The 16,968-nt window shown below is 46.0% G+C and overlaps 2 protein-coding genes across 3 annotated transcripts in view; one reads left to right on the top strand and one right to left on the bottom strand.

Moving 5' to 3' along the window:
- Positions 1 to 462, bottom strand: part of TNFRSF10B (TNF receptor superfamily member 10b) — a 30,666-nt gene extending 30,204 nt beyond the window's left edge. Inside the window, exon 1 of one of the 2 annotated variants that reach the window (XM_032288529.1) lies at positions 64 to 462. In XM_032288529.1, the coding sequence (XP_032144420.1) occupies positions 64 to 129 (66 nt within the window). In that variant the 5' untranslated portion in view covers positions 130 to 462. The remainder of the gene's footprint in view (positions 1 to 63) is intronic. The other variant, XM_032288530.1, reaches the window with a different exon arrangement.
- LOC116558206 (tumor necrosis factor receptor superfamily member 10C-like) lies at positions 128 to 8,752 on the top strand. The gene is made up of 3 exons (XM_032288023.1): positions 128 to 218; positions 7,410 to 7,617; positions 8,327 to 8,752. The coding sequence occupies exons 1-3, from the start codon at positions 128 to 130 to the stop codon at positions 8,688 to 8,690; spliced, it is 663 nt and encodes a 220-aa protein (XP_032143914.1). The 3' UTR covers positions 8,691 to 8,752.
- The last annotated feature ends 8,216 nt before the right edge of the window (positions 8,753 to 16,968 follow it).

The following is a 16,968-nucleotide window of genomic DNA, read 5'->3' on the forward strand; positions in this document are numbered from 1 at the left end:
CCCCATCCTGGCCCCCTCGTGGCGCCAGGCGCGCTCTTCCCAGGGATCGCGGCGGGGACTCACCGACAGCAGCACCGAGACGACGACGACGACGAGCACAAGCGTCTTGGGGGTGAGGAGCCCAGACATGGCTCCCCTCGCTGTCCTGGGTCCCGGGGCCGCGCCCTTTCCGGGACCTCGAAGGGGTCGGGGCACTCTGTCCCCGCTGTCCGACGGCGGTAAGAAACGCTCTTCGTCCCGCAGGCTTCAGCCTTTAAAGTAGATCGGGCATCACCCGTGTATTCGTGGTAGCGGAAATGTCCCTGGAGTCTGGTGTTCTCGGGACGCCTGCCGATTTGCGTGTGTTGGATGAATTGTGTGGCGCGGCGCTGCTGCACTTTCACCGCCCCGGCAGGCGTTACTCAGGGTGGAGGCGAATCAGAGCCAGTATTCAAATTCCACCACAGGTTGGTGACAATAAATAAATAAATAGCCTCGTCAACGTCATCCTCTGCAAGCACGTCCAAATGGGGCGGGGAGAGGAAGAAACGGAACGAACCTTTGCCCAGGCGGCGGCGCCCAGGGCTGCGGTTTGCTTCTGGGTCCTGTGCGCGACAGGAGAGGCACCGAAACTGGGGAGAATGAACTGGGGGAGGCGCGTGGGGAATTGACGGCTCCCAGGGTCGCGCGCTGGGCTGTGAGCAGGGTCTTGAGGTTCAGAGCGTGCTTTCCAGGCGCGTCCTGATCCTCTCCCCTTCCCCGGGCACCTGTCCCTCCCTCCTTCTCTCCTTTCTTCCTTCCTTCCTTTTTCTCCCCCTTACTTCTTCATTCCTTCCTTTTTCCCTCCCTCCTTCCCTCCTTCCTTCCTCTCTTTTCTCTCCTTTCTTTCTCTTTCTCCTTCTTTTCTTTTTTTTCTTGAAGTTTATTTTTTGAGACTGTCACTCAGGTTGGTGCGCAGTGGTATGATCCCGGTTTACTGCAGCCTCCGTCTCCCGAGTTCAAGCAATGCTTCCACCTCAGCCTCCTGAGTAGCTGGGACTACAGGACTGCACCACCACACCTGGCTAATTTTTGTATTTTTAGTAGACACGGTGATTCACTATTTGGCCAGGCTGGTCTCCAACTCCTGAACTCAAGTAATTTACCTGCCTCAGCCTCTCAAAATGTTGGGATTACAGGCGTGAGCCCACTGCACCTGGCCAGTCTTGCCTTTTTAAATGCATTTAATTGCACAATCTCTTTTTAAAATTTTGGAGCTAACATAAATCACATTAGCTGTTTTATGGCAGTACACTAAGATTGATCTCCTTTTTTTTTTTTTTTTTGAGACTGAGTTTCGCTCTTGCTACCCAGGTTGGAGTGCAATGGCGCGAGATTGATCTCCTTTTTAAGGAGGGTATTGTATTTTACTGCATGGGTGAGCCACAGTTTAATTCACTGTTGCCACCTAGGAACAGCTGGTGAGATCCCATCCTGACTTTGCCTCTGCTGATTCCACCAGCATTGTTCTAAATAACCTTGTATGTATTGTGTCCCCACATATCCATGTGCACCAGCTTATTGGGCACCTCCTTAGAAGTAGAATCTTACTCCTTCTGCAGGATAAATGATTTCAGAAGTTTCTTTAGATGTCCACAAATTTTCCTCCAAAGACCACTGAACCCAGTTTATAATCACCCCTAGTCCACAAATGTGCCTCTGTCCCTACACCCTTGCTACACTTAGCTCTCTTTTTTTTTTTAATTTTTTATTTTTTGAAACGGAGTCTTGCTCTGTGGCCAGACTGGAGTGCAGGGGCACAATCCTGGCTCACTGCAACATCCGCCTCCCCAGTTCAAGCGATTCCCCTGCCTCAGTCTCCCAAGTAGCTGGGACTACAGGTGTGCACCACCACGCTCAGCTAATTTTTCATATTTTAGTAGGGAGGGGTTTAACCATGTGGGCCAGGATGGTCTCTATCTCCCGATCTCCTGATCCATCCGCCTCAGCCTCCCAAAGTGGTGGGATTACAGGCATAAGCCACCGTGCCTGGCCACGTTCTTTACGAGTCTAAGAAGTAAAACATGATACATCACATTGTTATGTATTTTCATTCCTTCCCTACGTATTAGGGATTTTCAAGGATACAGTAGTTTTTTGATACTGAGAATAGATGACCAGGATCCAGATGAGACAGCAGTGGAGGTCGGCAGGGAGAATTAATTCCCAGCTGTGCACTTGGGAAACTGGTGAGCTGGGGCCAGTCCCTGCCACCTGCCATTCTTGTGAGTGGAGATAAGGTCTGTGGCCCCAGACTGTCAGGATGACATCACATGAGCCTGGAGCTGAGCTCAGTTCCTGACCCAGGTCCCGGCTCTGTTAGTGCTAGGCTGGTCCAATCTCTGTGCCAGATCCTTCCACTCCATCCCTCTCTCTATCAAAGTAGGAATCAAGAAGATTCGTGGTCTCAGGCTCTCAGGCTGTCAAAGAGTACTGAGATTGACGGAAGTGGATGGCTGGGCCCTGCCTTGCTCCCCCTCCAGCTCTGTGACTCTAGTGTGGCCCCAGCTCTTTCCTGTAAAATGAGCAGGAGATAAAAAAATTTTCAGCAACCCTGTGTAAACTTCAGCAGTTGTGTAACAGATGTGGGAGGACAAATTGCATCCTCAGGGCTGGTGTGTCACTCTGGACTCTAGATCCCCAGGGCACGTGTCTTCCAACCAGCAGAGGCTGCACCTACTCCTAACTGCACCTCCATACCAGCTCCCTGAGCTGGGGCAGAAGCTTCTGAAGACGGGTGGGGGGGAAAAGACTGGGGTAAAGCGCCATGCAGAGTTCAAGTGAAGACAGTGATGGCACTGCAGGGCCACAGCCTGGTTCATCTGCCACGCTTCCAGTTGTCCTAGTAGGTGCCCAACCCGGGTTGCAGTTTGAGGAGCAGGAAAGGTCTCCATCCACGTGGCCCCAGATGGCTGCTCACCCAGCCTTTACAGAGAAACCACAGTCCCAGTTCTGATCCTCGGTCTGTATCCAGGAGTGACAGGGCAGTGAGGCTCTAGCTTCCAGGTTGGAGATGGGGACAGTGGGGACAGTGCCCTGCCTCAAGCCTGTGCTGTTGGGCAGCTGGTGTCCTGCTCCCAGCCAGAGACTGCACATCTTCATGTGGTGGATTTTCCTAACGACCCAGGGAGAGGACGGCAGGTTGTTTTCCCTGTTTTAAAAGTGGCAAAAATGAGATGCAGGAGCAGTGTCTCTAGCATTTTTGGCCTCACCTTCTGTATAATAGCAGCCATATTTGTGCCTCTGCAGGGCTAGAGTTCTCTGAGCAGCTGCTTCTCCAGATCTCTGCCCTGCACTTGGCCCTCTGGGAGCTCCTATGGTTCCTCAGCAGAGTCCACAGGCTCTCTGGGGTCCCTTCCCTGTAACACAGCCTGGAGCTTGTCCTTAGGCGGTGAGCTGAGGCCACCACTGCACTCACCTTATGGGCTTGGGGGAAAGGGATTCATCCAGGAAGTAGACAGTGAGCCCTTTACTCTGAGAACACCTGTGCCTGGAGTCTGCTGGAGCCAGGGAGGACAAACGAGCCCCATGTGAATCCTGCTCCCTGGAGCCCACAGTGTGGTGGGAGAGGTGACAGCAGGGATCATATCACTAATAGGAGGTAGCATTTGGGAGGCCTGAGGTCTCACCACCCTTGCCTCACCTCCTCCACCGAGGCCGTGCTAGAGGCAGGCCACTGAGGCCATAGGATGTGGTACTGTTGGCCTAGAAGATGTGGTTTGATTACAGTCACCACTGGGGTCATGGAGGGAAGCTAAGCTCCCCTTTAAGGGCTTTTTTATTTTTATTTATTTATTTTTGCTGAGCCTCAGAATTAAATTGACATAAGACAGGTCCAAAGAAAAAAGGACACACATCTATTTAATGCAAGTTTTACCTGGCACAGAAGAAGCAGTGAGAGTCAGTTACTTACATACTGAATTAGACCAAGTAACTTGTGAAGAAGCAAGTAAATACATGGGAGGCTAAAAGGTAAGAGTGATTCTATTCTTTTTTTTTTTTTTTTTAATATCTGCTCCTTTAAGGAATAAAAAAGACAAGCTTACCTTTCAAAATGCATTTTATATGTGTATACAATCTAAATTTATTTTTTTCTCTCTTTATCCCTGAATATTTTATTTTACTTCAAGTTCTGGGATACATGTACAGAACATGCAGGTTTGTTACACAGGTATACATGAGCCATGGTGGTTTGCTGCACCTATCAACCCGTTATCTAGGTGTTAAGCCCCGCATGCATTAGGTATTTGTCCTAATGCTCTCCCTCCCCTTGTCTCCCACCCCCTAACAGGCCCTGGTGTGTGATATTCCTCTCCCCATGTCCATGTATTCTCATCGTTCAACTCCCACTTACGAGTGAGAACATGCAGTGTTGGCTTTTCTGTTCCTGTGTTAAGTTTGCTGAGAAGGATGCCTTCCAGCTTCATCCATGTCCCTGCAAAGGACATGAACTCATTCTTTCTTATGGATGCATAGTGTTCCATGGTGTATATGAGCTACATTTTCTTTATCCAGTCTATTATTGTTGGGCATTTGGGTTAGTTCATAGTCTTTGCTATTGTGAATAGTGCTGCAATAAACACACATGTGCACATGTCTTTATAGAATTATTTATAATCCTTTGGGTATATACCCGTAACGGGATTCCTGGGTCAAATGGTATTTCTGGTTCTAGATCCTTGAGGAATTGCCACACTGTCTTCCACAATGGTTGAACTTAATTTACACTTTCACCGACAGTGTAAAAGTGTTCCTATTTCTCCAAAGCCTCGCCAGCATCTGTTGTTTCTTTAATAATAATCGCCATTCTAACTGTTGTGAGATGGTATCTCATTGTGGTTTTGATTTGCATTCTCTAATGACCCGTGATGAGCTTTTTCTCCATACGTTGGTTGGCTGCATAAATGTCTTCTTTTAAAAAGTATATGTAAATCTCCTTCACCCACTTTTTTACAGGGTTGTTTTTTCTTGTACATTTGTTTTAAGTTCCTTGCAGATTTTGGATATTAGACCTTTGTCAGAAGGGTAACTTACAAAAATTCTGTAAGTTGCTTGCTCACTCTGATGATAGCTTCTTTTACTGCGCAGAAGCTCTTTAGTTTGATTAGATCCCATTTGTCAATTTTGGCTTTTGTTGCAATTGCTTTTGGTGTTTTAGTCATGAAGTCTTTGCCCATGCCTATGTCCTGAATTGTATTGCCTAGGTTTTCTTCAAGGATTTTTACAGTTTTGGGTTTTACATTTAAGTGTTTAATCTATCTTAATTTTTATATAAGGCATAAGGAAGGGGTCGTTTGTTTTCTGCATATGGCTAGCCAGTTTTCCCAGCACCATTTATTAAATAGGGAATCCTTTTCCCATTGCTTGTGCTTATCAGGTTTGTCAAAATCAGATGGTTGTACATGTGTGGTGTTATTTCTGAGGTCTCTGTTCTATTCCATTCATCTATATATCTGTTTTGGTACCAGTACCATGCTGTTTTGGTTCCTGTAGCCTTATAGTATAGTTTGAAGTCAGGTAGCATGATGCCTCCAGTTTTGTTCTTTTTGCTTAGACTGTCTTGGCTATATGGGCTCTTGTTTGGTTCCATATGAAATTTAAAGTAGTTTTTTCTAATTCTGCAAGAAAGTCACTGGTAGTTTGATGGAAATAGCATTGAATCTATAAATTACTTTGGACAGTATGGCCATTTTCACGATATTGATTCTTCCTATCCATAAGCATAGAATGTTTTTCCATTTGTTTGTGTCCTCTTGTATTTCCTCGAGCAGTGGTTTGTAGTTGTCCTTGAAGAGGTCCTTCACATCCCTTGTAAGTTGTATTCCTATTTTATTCTCTTTGTAGCAATTGTAAATGGGAGTTCACTCATGAATTGGCTCTCTACTTGTCTATTTTTGGTGTATAGGAATGCCTGTGATTTTTGCACATTGATTTTGTATCCTGAGACTTTGCTGAAGTTGCTTTTCAGCCTAAGAAGTTTTTGGGCTGAGATGATGGGGTTTTCTAAATATACAATCATGTCATCTGCAAACAAAGACAATTTGACTTCCTCTCTTCCTATTTGAATACGCTTTTTTTTCCTTCTCTTGCCTGATTGCCCTGGCCAGAACTTCCAGTATTATGCTGAATAGGAGTAGTGAGAGAGGGCATCCTTGTCTTGTGCCAGTTTTCAAAGGGAATGCTTCTAGCTTTTGCCCATTCAGTATGATACTATGGGTTTGTCATAAATAGCTCTTATTATTTTGAGAGATGTTCCATCAGTACCTAGTTTATTAAGAGTCTTTAGCATGAATGGATGTTGAATTTTATTGAAGGCCTCTTATTATTGAGATAATCATGAGGTTTTCATCACTGGTTCTGTTTATGTGATGGATTATGTTTGTTGATTTGCATATGTTGAATCTGCCTTGCATCACAGGGATGAAGCCGACTTGATCACGGTGGATAAGCTTTTTGATGTGCTGCTGGATTCAGTTTGCCAGTATTTTATTGAAGATTTTCCCATCTATGTTCATCAGGGATATTGGCCTGAATTTTTTCTGTTGTGTCTCTGCCAGGTTTTGGTATCAGGATGATGCTGGCTTCATAAAATGAGTTAAGGAGAAGTCCCTGTTTTTCTATTGTTTGGAACAGTTTCAGAAGGAATGGTACCAGCTCCTCTTTGTACCTCTGGTAGAATTTGGCTGTGAATCCGTCTGGTCCTGGGCTATTTTTTTCTTTGGGTGGTAGACTACTAATTACTGCCTAAATTTCAGAACTTGTTATTGGTCTATTCAGGGATTCAGCTCCTTCCTGGTTTAGTATTGAGAAAGTATGTGTGTCCAGGAATCTATCCATTTCTTGTTAAAATTAATTTGACCTCATTCTTTTAACTCCTTTCATATGGCTCTGATAGAATTTGAATTTTACATGTGGTTTGTATTATATTTCTGTCCACAGTACCAGTCAAAAATGTGTAACAAATGTCAAATTGGTGACAAGACCAAGCTTGGAAGAGTGGATTTCTCTGTCTGGATTCCACTGAGGGCCAAAAGACAAAGTTTTTGTTTGTTTGTTTTTGAGATGGAGTCTTGCTCTGTCACCAGGCTGGAGTGTAGTGGTGCGATCTTGGCTCACTGCAACCTCAGCCTCCTGAGTTCAAGCAATTCTCCTGCCTTAGCCTCCCGAGTAGCTGGGACTATAGGCACGTGCCACCATGCCCAGCTAATTTTTGTATTTTTAGTAGAGAAAGGGTTTACCATGTTGGCTAGAATAGTCTCGATCTCCTGACCTCATGATCTGCCCGCCTTGGGCTCCCAAAGTGCTAGGATTACAGGCATGAGCCACCGTGCCTGGCCAAAAAGATAAGTTTCCCAGCCACTGATAGCCTCTGGGAATTCTGTGGTGACTCACTCATTGGCTTTTTTCTCCCTTCCCAGGATCTCATAGATCAGAATATACTGGAACCTATAACAGGTGCACAGAGGGTGTGGATTACACCAATGCTTCCAACAATTTGTTTTCTTGCCTCCCATGTAGAGTTTGTATATCAGGTACAGAATGTGTGAACCCTTTGCCCAGAGGTGGAGTGCAGGGCAATGAGATGGGAGTTGTAGCGATGTGAGTGAGGGAACCAAGTTCCAGCCCAACTTGGTCGTCATCATACCCTATTCCACGATTATGCATTTGGCTGATAAAAAAAAATAGACATGTTTTTTATAATGCATGCCACCTGGCTGGGATATCTTCTAAACTATCGGCTGCAAGGGGTTGGGGGCATGATTACAGCACAGAGAAGGCCTGGCCGAGTGGACAGGACTGGGTTTGAGCGGTGGCGTGGGTCTGCTCCGGGGCCAGGCTCTCTCCCTGGGCTCTGTTCTCCTGGGACGAGCTCTGCCTCACTCAGCCTTCAGGTTCTCAGGCCCCTTAAGACAAAAGTCTTAAGAAGGCCATGGGTAGGGCTCCTTCAAGTTCTCATGAAGCCCTGAGTCACTCCAGCCCACCTCATTCCTGGCCCCAATCTCTCAGTGTCCTGTCTTCCCTATTTGGGTTTTAAGGGCCAGGAGTAATTTGCTCTTCTCTGGCCCCCTATTGTTTGCTGTGATTGGGAGGAACCGGCAGACAGGTGGGGGTGAGAATGCAGTTGCACTGTGGGTTACCTGGAGGACGGGGCTCAGCTTGCGGCCACATGGGATTGTGATTTTCCCCTGGAGTGCGGCTCCTCCTAACGCAGGCCTCCCCTGCAGCCCAGGGAAGCTCAATGTGTGCCCAGCATAGAAGGCTCCTGCAGCTGCAGCTCTGACCCCAGAGCAGGGAGGCCGAGGGGCTGAAGTGCGCATGCTCAGACCCTTCCCCAGCCCCAACCAGGGAGCATGGGTGGACCCTGCAGACACGAGGAGCCCGTCCTTCTCCTGACGCCTTCTCGGGGTCATTGCAGAGGGAGGGTGGCTCCTCTTTCATACTACCTGGCCAGCTTTCCCTCAAGAGTCCCCCCTCCCTCCCTGTGTGTACCCAGGTGCCCCAGTGGGAAAGTCCTGGTCAGTAATTGTATGTCCTGGAGTGATATCGGGTGTGTTGAAGAATCTGGTGCCAACGCCACTGTGAAAACCCCAGCTGCTGAAGAGACAGTGACCACCAGCTCGGGGACTCCTGCCTCTTGCGATTACCTGCTATGCATCATCATGCAGAACTAAGGGCCATAGTTCTAGTCACGGTTGTGGCTGTGTTTATCTGGAAGACTTCACTGTAGAAGAAATTCCTTCCTTTCCTGAAAGGCATTGGCTCAAGTAGGTGCTGGCTGAGGGCAGGGGAGCTGGGCACTCTCTGCTCTGCCTCCTCCTGCTCTGTTCCCACAGACAAAAATGCCCACCCCTGCCCTATGTCCTGGTGTCTCCAGCCTGGCCCTATCTTCCTCCTTGTGATCACCCTGTCCCCACATCCTCTGCACCCCACAGGACCCTGGTCTCATCAGTCCGTCTCCAGGGGCTGGGGGTCCCCTCATCTCCCAGCCAAGTCCAGGAGGGCAGGGCCAGTTCCTCCCATCTTCAGACCCAGCCAGGCAGGGGGTAGTGAGCTCCTCAACTGGGTGACAAGGGTCAGGATAAGACGTGGTCAGGGAATTTACTCAGCCTTGGTCAGAGAAGAACACAGAGCAGAAAACAGATTTTCCATCTGTTTGCTTTTACTCTACTTCCCCTTCTCATCCCCCTTCCTCAGGGTGTTCCCGAATTGCAAGGCCTTATTCCTGTCCCCAGGCACAGGGCTCCTTGTCTAGTGTCCCAGCCCCCAGCCTATTCCTACCCCCTACTTCCCTCTGGGAGGGAAGTGCTGCATGGGCCCCTCCCTGCCTGCTAAGGAGACTCCTTCTCTTCCAGATGACGAAAGTGTCCCTGAATGTATAAACAGAGTGACATGGTTTCTCCAGAAACTGGATGCCTCGTAGGCTGAGGAACTGCCTCCCACCCACTGCAGAACTCAGGCGGACACAATCCCTTGTCCTCATGGCTGCCCTGACTCTCTGAAGTGGCCTGGGGGATCTGGACTGACTGTGGGAGACACATGGCCATCTTGAGCAGCACACAGGCTGGCAGGTCCTGCTGCAGTCCTGTCCTTCGTGCAGCCCTGGTGACACCATTACCCACAGCCTGCGCCCTGAGGATGGGGTGTCCGCTCAAGCACAGCATCAGAGGCCTGACCCCAGCAGTGGGTCCTGGATGTGCTGACCCTGGGCTGCCTGGGGTGACCTCATCGGGAGGGGTGGGAACAGCAGGTCCAACTGCATACTGGGGACCCTGCATCCAGCCCTGGATGTGGACTCCTAAGTCGGTTCTTTGCCTTCCTGAGGTTTCTTCCCAGAGCTCGCATCCCCCACCAGGTCCTGGGGCGAGGACAATGGCCACAAGGAGACCCTGAGTCACAGAGGGTCTCATTGCAGCCCACCCAGGTCTCTGAGCAGGAAATTGAAGGAATCATCACATTTTACACAGGAGAATGTGTGCACCAGGCCACACGCAAGTTCTGCCCAGAGCACTAGTAAGAATGAGGGAAACTAGGAATGACCATTTTAAAAAGTTAGATGAAGAGAATTTCAAAGTGAGGGCACTGGAGTTTGCTGGCAATAGGTCTGTATGGCTTAGGTCATATTAAGTGCATCACGCCCTTGCCCCATGTCTGCTGTTGGTCTCAGCACTGAGTGGAGGGAGGGGGAACAGTCCTGGTGAAGAGGAGGGAAGAGCCACACTGCCTGGGGCGGGCCCTCTGCGGCTGCCTCCTCCTGCTGTGCTTTCTCTGGCTTAGGCTGCCCCTCTCACCTGGCTTGTCTGTGGGGAGGAGACCTTTGTTCTCTGGCTGCTTTTAAGACTTTCTCCTTAACAGTGGTTTCAGCACTTTGATTGCGGCAAAAATAATCCTCAGGAGCCATGCCTCTAGCATTTTTGTCCTCCCCTTCTGAATAATAACAGCCATGTTTTGGCCTCTGCAGGACTAAGTTCCGCTGAGCAGCTGCTTCTGTATATCTCTGCCCTGCCCTTGGCCTCTGGGAGCTCCTGGGGATCCTCAGCAGAGTCACAGGGCTCTTCGGGGGCACCTCTCTGTGCTGCAGCCTGGAGCCTGTGAGCTGAGGCCACCACTGGGCTCGCCCCATGGGCTTGGAGGGAAAGTCATTCACTCAGGAAGTGGATGATGAGCCCTTTACTCTGAGAATGTCTGCACCTGGTGGCGGTGGGAGGACAAGTGAGCCCTGTGTGAATCCTGCTCCCTGGAGCCCACAGTCTGGTGAAGGAGGTGTCACCAGGGACCTAAATAATATCAGGAAGCACGGGGTCCCACCTGCCTCACTTCCCCCACCTCCAGAGAGGCTGTGCCGGCTCCAGGGATACCATCTCCCTACTTGACTCTGGCAGAGGGAGGCTGGGAGTTACAAGGCCCCAGGTCATGGTATTGTTGGCTTAGAGGATGTGGTTTGATTAAAATCCACATTGAGGGTAATGTCTGTACTAACAACAGCATGTGATGAAATATATTACTTGCACATGCCAAGTCTGTTCTCGGCACTTCATACACATATGAACACATGGAATCCTCATACAAACAGACTGTACAGGAGCTCTCATTGCCCTCATTTTAGATGAGCAGCATGAGACGCAGAACATTCGTTCAGTGGAGGGGCTGGGCAGGGGGATGAGCGACGCTCGGGGCAGCAGCAGTGATTGCGTCACCGGGTTGTGCTGGCCTTTCCCAGGGGATTATTTGGTGCTTGTTCATGAGGCCTGCACTCACCTAGGGCTGGGTCACAGCTGGGGGTCCCTGAGAGGTCACGTAAGGCCACCTCTTATCTCAAGAATGATAGACATGTTTAGAGAAGAAGTGGCTTTCCCCCGACCATGAGGCTGGCCTGAAACTATAAGATAGATGGCTTGCTTCTTAAGCCAGGGGTCTTTTTATACCAAAAGAACAAAGAAAAAAAAAAGCCACAAAAGACTCAAAAGAAACATATTTCTCACCACAGGATGATCTTCAGAACAATTCTGAGTTCCTCACTTTAAGATTAACAAGGCATGTTTTAGGGTGTGTACGCTTGAGAGAGGAAGCTGCAGTGTGAATGCCAAACTTGCCTCTAAAACAGCCTAACGCAACTCTTGTCCAGGATGAATAAGGCAAGGAAATCCCCTGGTTAATGACTCAGCTCAGGAAGAGGCAGGGTCAGGAGAGGCTATGGAGGAGAAGACCTAGAACAAGGCCTGTCTCTCTCACTCTCTTACACACATACACACACACACACACACACACACACACACACACCCCCATACCCTCACACCCTCATGAGCCCAAATCTGTGAACTGAGAACCTCACTTCTCTGACCACACCCTCCATCTCCCTCAATCAGAGACGTCCACAAACTGCAGAGCTGCGTCCCAACCTCACTTCTTGTTACTCCCCTCCCCCACTGCTTTGACTTCCTATCTGCCTGGGAACCTATCTGTGTGGACTTTTTCCTCTATGTCCACCAGTGTCCCTGCCACCAATGGCATTTGTCACCTCTGCCTGGGCAGCCCCTCATGACTCTTTGCATCTCATAGACTTTGGGTTATTGATGGCTGTGCCTCATCTCCCTGTGAACTGGAACTGTCCGAAGGAAAGAAACGGTCATGCTTGCCCCTGATACTCCAGGATTCCTTGCAGTGTGGTCACCAGGTGCTGGACAAGCCCTCCTTGGATGAATAAGTAACGTGGGTTCTAGGAAGCCTGCACAAGCATGGATGTGATGTCCTCAGCTTTTCATAAACTATGTTTCATGTGAGCGATGGGAAGAACAGCTAAACCAAATGCTGAGGTCTGCCCAGGCCCGGAGTCAACAAGAGATTGTTGTCAGGTTTTCACTTGCTATTCACAGAGATTTTTTTTTTTTTAAGACAGCATTTGCAGTGTTAAAAGAATGAATTTGGCCGGGCGTGGTGACTCCTGCCTGTGATCCCAGCCCTTTGAGAGGCCGAGGCGAGTGGATCACGAGGTCAGGTGTTAGAGACCAGCCTGGCCAATATGGTGAAACCTTGTCTCTATTAAAAATACAAAAATTAGCCAGGCATGGTGTACGCACCTGTAATCCCAGCTACTTGGGAGGCTGAGGCAGAAGAATTGCTAGAACCCAGGAGGTGGAGGTTGCTGTGAGCCGAGATCATACGACTGCACTCCAGCTTGAGCAACAGAGCAAGACTCCATCTCCCCAGCCCCTCCCAAAAAAAATGAATTCATCAGAAGGCATAATAATCATAGATGTGTATAGTGTCTATGCCTAATGATAGAGCTTTAAAATCCATGAAGCAACACTCAAAAGGATTAAAGGGAGATCTTATCACCTCCTTCTCACCAATTGATAGAATGATCTGATGAAAACAGTAAAATAACAACAGATCTGAACACTGTCAACCACCTTGACAAATATTTATGCCTAAGTTTCCATTATTGCTAACATGGGAATTATTTATATCCTAAATGCTAAACACGTGAAAATTATTTTTATCTTACTGCTCAAGGCCATTGCCAACGTCTAATTGCAAAATTTTAAAAATTGCAACCTCAGGCATAAGTGGGTTAACTGACATTTATACAGCACATATGGAACATCTAGTGGAGATTCATTCTTTTCTATGAACATGGTACTTCCACCAAGATAGACCACATTGTGAGCTATAAAACAAATCTAAAAACATATAAAATGAAGGAAATTATATAAAATATGTAATCTGATCTCAACAAAATTAATTTGTTAATAACTATATCTAGAAAGACTCCCAATATGTGAATATTAAACAACATACTTATAAGTAATTCATAGTTCATGGATGAAATCAAAAGAGATTCAAAATATTTCAAAATAAATTATGATGATTATATAACATGTGGAACGTGTGGGAAGCCACTAAGCCAGTGCCTAGAGTGACATGCACAGCTCTCAAGGCTTCTGTGAAAAGAATTGGGAGTTGGTGAAACAAAGAGTGATTGCTAATGGTCATGGAGTTTCTTTTTGGGGTGATGAGGAAATGTTCAAAACTTGACTTTATTGATGGTTATACACTCCTATAAATATATTAAAAGGAAATGATATGACATATATATGATATATAAAGTGTATCTCAGTAAAGTTCTTAAGGATTAAAAGAAGAATGGTATTACAATCAGTGACTCAGATGTCTGCATTACTCACCCATAAAATAAGTGTAAATCAAACTCAGAGGCAGTAACAGGAAGGAAAATATATAGTAAGAGTAGAAACTAATGAAATAGAATACAAAGAATAAAAATAATCAACAAGGCAAGAGTTAGGGCTCAGAAATGATTAACACAATTAATAAATTAATAAATCAAACTTCAAAAGAAAAAAAAAAACAACAGCATGAAATACCAATATCAAGAATTAATGATGGGATATTATTACAAATTCTATAGCTATTAAAAGGATAACAATGGGATCTCATGAATAACTTTATGCAAAAATATTTAACAACTTAGATGAAACGGACAAATTTCTTGAAAAATCCTACTCAGCACAAACAGTCACAAGAGGTAAAGACCATTTAAATATTTCTACAGCTATCTAAGAATTGGAATTTATTATTTAAAAGCTTACAAAGATGACAACTGCAGGTCTATATCGTTTCACTGATGAATTCCATAAATATATTTGTTTGTTTGCTTCTGAGACAGTCTCGAGGGTAGATAGATCACTGATAGATCACCCAGTCTAGAGGGCAATGGCATGATCTCGGCACACTGCAATTCTGCCTCCTGGGTTCAAGAGATGCCCCTGCCTCAGCCTCCCAAGTAGCCGGGATAACAGGCGTGTACCACTCTACCCAGCTAATTTTTGTGTTTTTAGTAGAGACGGGTTTCACCATGTTGGCCAGGATGCTCTCAATCTCCTGACCTCACAAGATCCATCTGCCTCAGCCTCCCAAAGTGCTGGGACTACAGGCATGAGCCACTGCATAAATATTTTTAAAATAAATAACAACAATGTTAGACAAGTTGTTTCAGGAAATAAAGGAGGAGGAAAAACTTCAATGTTTTAAAAGTCCAGCATAGGCCAGGCGCAATGGCTCACGCCTGTAATCCCAGCACTTTGGGAGGCCGAGGTAGGCAGATCATGAGGTCAAGAGATCAAGACCGTCCTGGCCAACATGGTGAAACCCTGTTTCTACTAAAAATACAAAAATTAGCTGGGTGTGGTGGTGAGTGCCTGTAATCCCAGCTACTCAGGAGACTGAGGCAGGAGAATCGATTGAACCTGGGAGGTGGAAGTTGCAGTGAGCAGTAATCACGCCACTGCACTCCAGCCTAGTGATAGAGTGAGACTCCCTCTAAAAAATAAAAAAGGGCAGCATAACTTTGACGCCAAAATCTGACAGACACTACAAGAAAAGAAAAATACTGACAATATTTATTATAGCTACAGATGTAAAAATCCTTAATTCAACAATAGCCAATTGAATTCTGCAAGAAGATAATATACTATGAGCAAGTAGGTTTTATTTCAGGAAGACAGATTAAGATCTGAAAATTCATCAATGTTATTCATGATACTAATAGCATGAAGGAAAAAACTATATAAACATGCTAATTGAAGCAGAAAGAGCACTTGACAAACTTTAACTTCCATTTATGACAAAAAATTATCACCAGAAACAGAAGAGAACATCCTCAACCTGATTAAAATGCATATATAAAGGCTGGGCACAGTGGCTCATGCCTGTAATCCCAGCACTTTGGGAGGCCGAGGCGGGCGGATCATGAGGTCAAGAGATCAAGACCATCCTGGCCAACATGGTGAAACCCCGTCAATACTAAAAATATTTTTAAAAAAGCCGGGTGTGGTGGCACGTGCCAGCTACTCGGGAGGCTAAGGTGGAAGAATCGCTTGAACGCAGGAGGCGGAGGTTGCAGTGAGCTGAGACTGCGTCACTGCACTCCAGCCTGGCGACAGAGCAAGACTCCGTCTCATAAAAAATAAAAATAAAAATAAAATGCATATATAAAAACCCTATTGCTAACATCAGTGACAATGGTAAAATATCGAATGCATTCTTTCCATGATTCGAACCAATTCCAAGTATGTTTCTGCTGATCACAGCTATTCAACATTGAACTCAGGGTCCTAGCCAGTGCAGTATGACATGGGAGGAAGACAGAATAACTGGGAAGGAAGGGCTGCAACCACTTTCATTTGTAGAGAAGAACTACTAGCAGTAACTTGCGAATCTAGCAGGTCACAGGATACAAGCCAAGTAATACAGTGCTGTGAGAGCAGAAAAAGGAAACACAGATAGGGTTTCCCACACACATTCATGTCACCAGATAAAGACATATATGCAGAAAGGTGTTGTATTTAATCTTTAAATCTAATCAGCAGTCAAACTGAACTCAGCCTAAGCTGTTTATCTTGTAACAACTTTTTCTTCTTCCTCCTCCTCCTGCTCTCTCTCCTCCTCCTTTTCTAATTTCCCTTTCTAATTTAAAATATTGTGCTATTACAGAAAACACCATACTCCAATTGCAACACCTATGCTATATACTTTGCTCTGAACCATCTGAGAGCAAGCTACCCATACAATACACGTCACCCAGAAACACTTGAGTGGCCAACAAAGAAGGACATTCTCCCCATCACCACAATACAACCTTCAATACCAGACAGTAAACATTAGTACCTTACTACCAGATAATCCTGAGACCACATTCAATGACTTTCGCTTGTCTTTATGATGTATTGCACAGAAATTCTGCCTTTTCACTTTAACGAACTGAAAAACGAATAGTAAACTAATCCCAAAACCAGCAAAGGGAGTAAATACTAAAGATTAGAGCAGAGACAACAGAAATAGAGAATAGAAAAACAACAGAGAAAATCAAAGAAGCCTCAAGTTGACTGTTAGGAGAGATCCACAGCATGTACACACCAAGAAAAAAAGAGAGAAAACTCAACTAAAATCAGAAATGACAACAGGGGGCATTTCAAACCAATTTACAGAAGTCAAAAGGATTCTAAATAATACTATGAATAATTGTATGTCAACAAACTAGATCACATAGATAAAACTGAGCAATTCCTAGAAATACACTACCTACTAAGATTGAATCATGAAGAAATCGAGATTCTGAAGAGAACTATAGTAATGATATAGAATCCACAGTCCAAAACTTCCCAACAAAGAAGAGCCCAGGACCAGTTAACGTCTACAAAATACTTAAAGAACGAACACTAATTCTCCTCAAACTCTTCCAATAAATTGAGGATGAGGAAACACTTTCTAACTCTTTCTGTGGGCCCCGCATTACCCTGGTACTATAGAAGTGATGAAAGGAGGTCTCCGTGTCTTGTTCCTGATCTTGGAGGAAAAACCTTTAGTCTTTCACTGTTGAGTAGGATGCTAGCTGTTGACTTTTCATATGTGGCCTGAATGTAAGATCTACAAGAA

This window comes from Sapajus apella, unplaced genomic scaffold, assembly GCF_009761245.1.
Source record: "Sapajus apella isolate SASKATOON/1434 unplaced genomic scaffold, GSC_monkey_1.0 scaffold21, whole genome shotgun sequence".
NCBI lineage: Eukaryota > Metazoa > Chordata > Mammalia > Primates > Cebidae > Sapajus > Sapajus apella.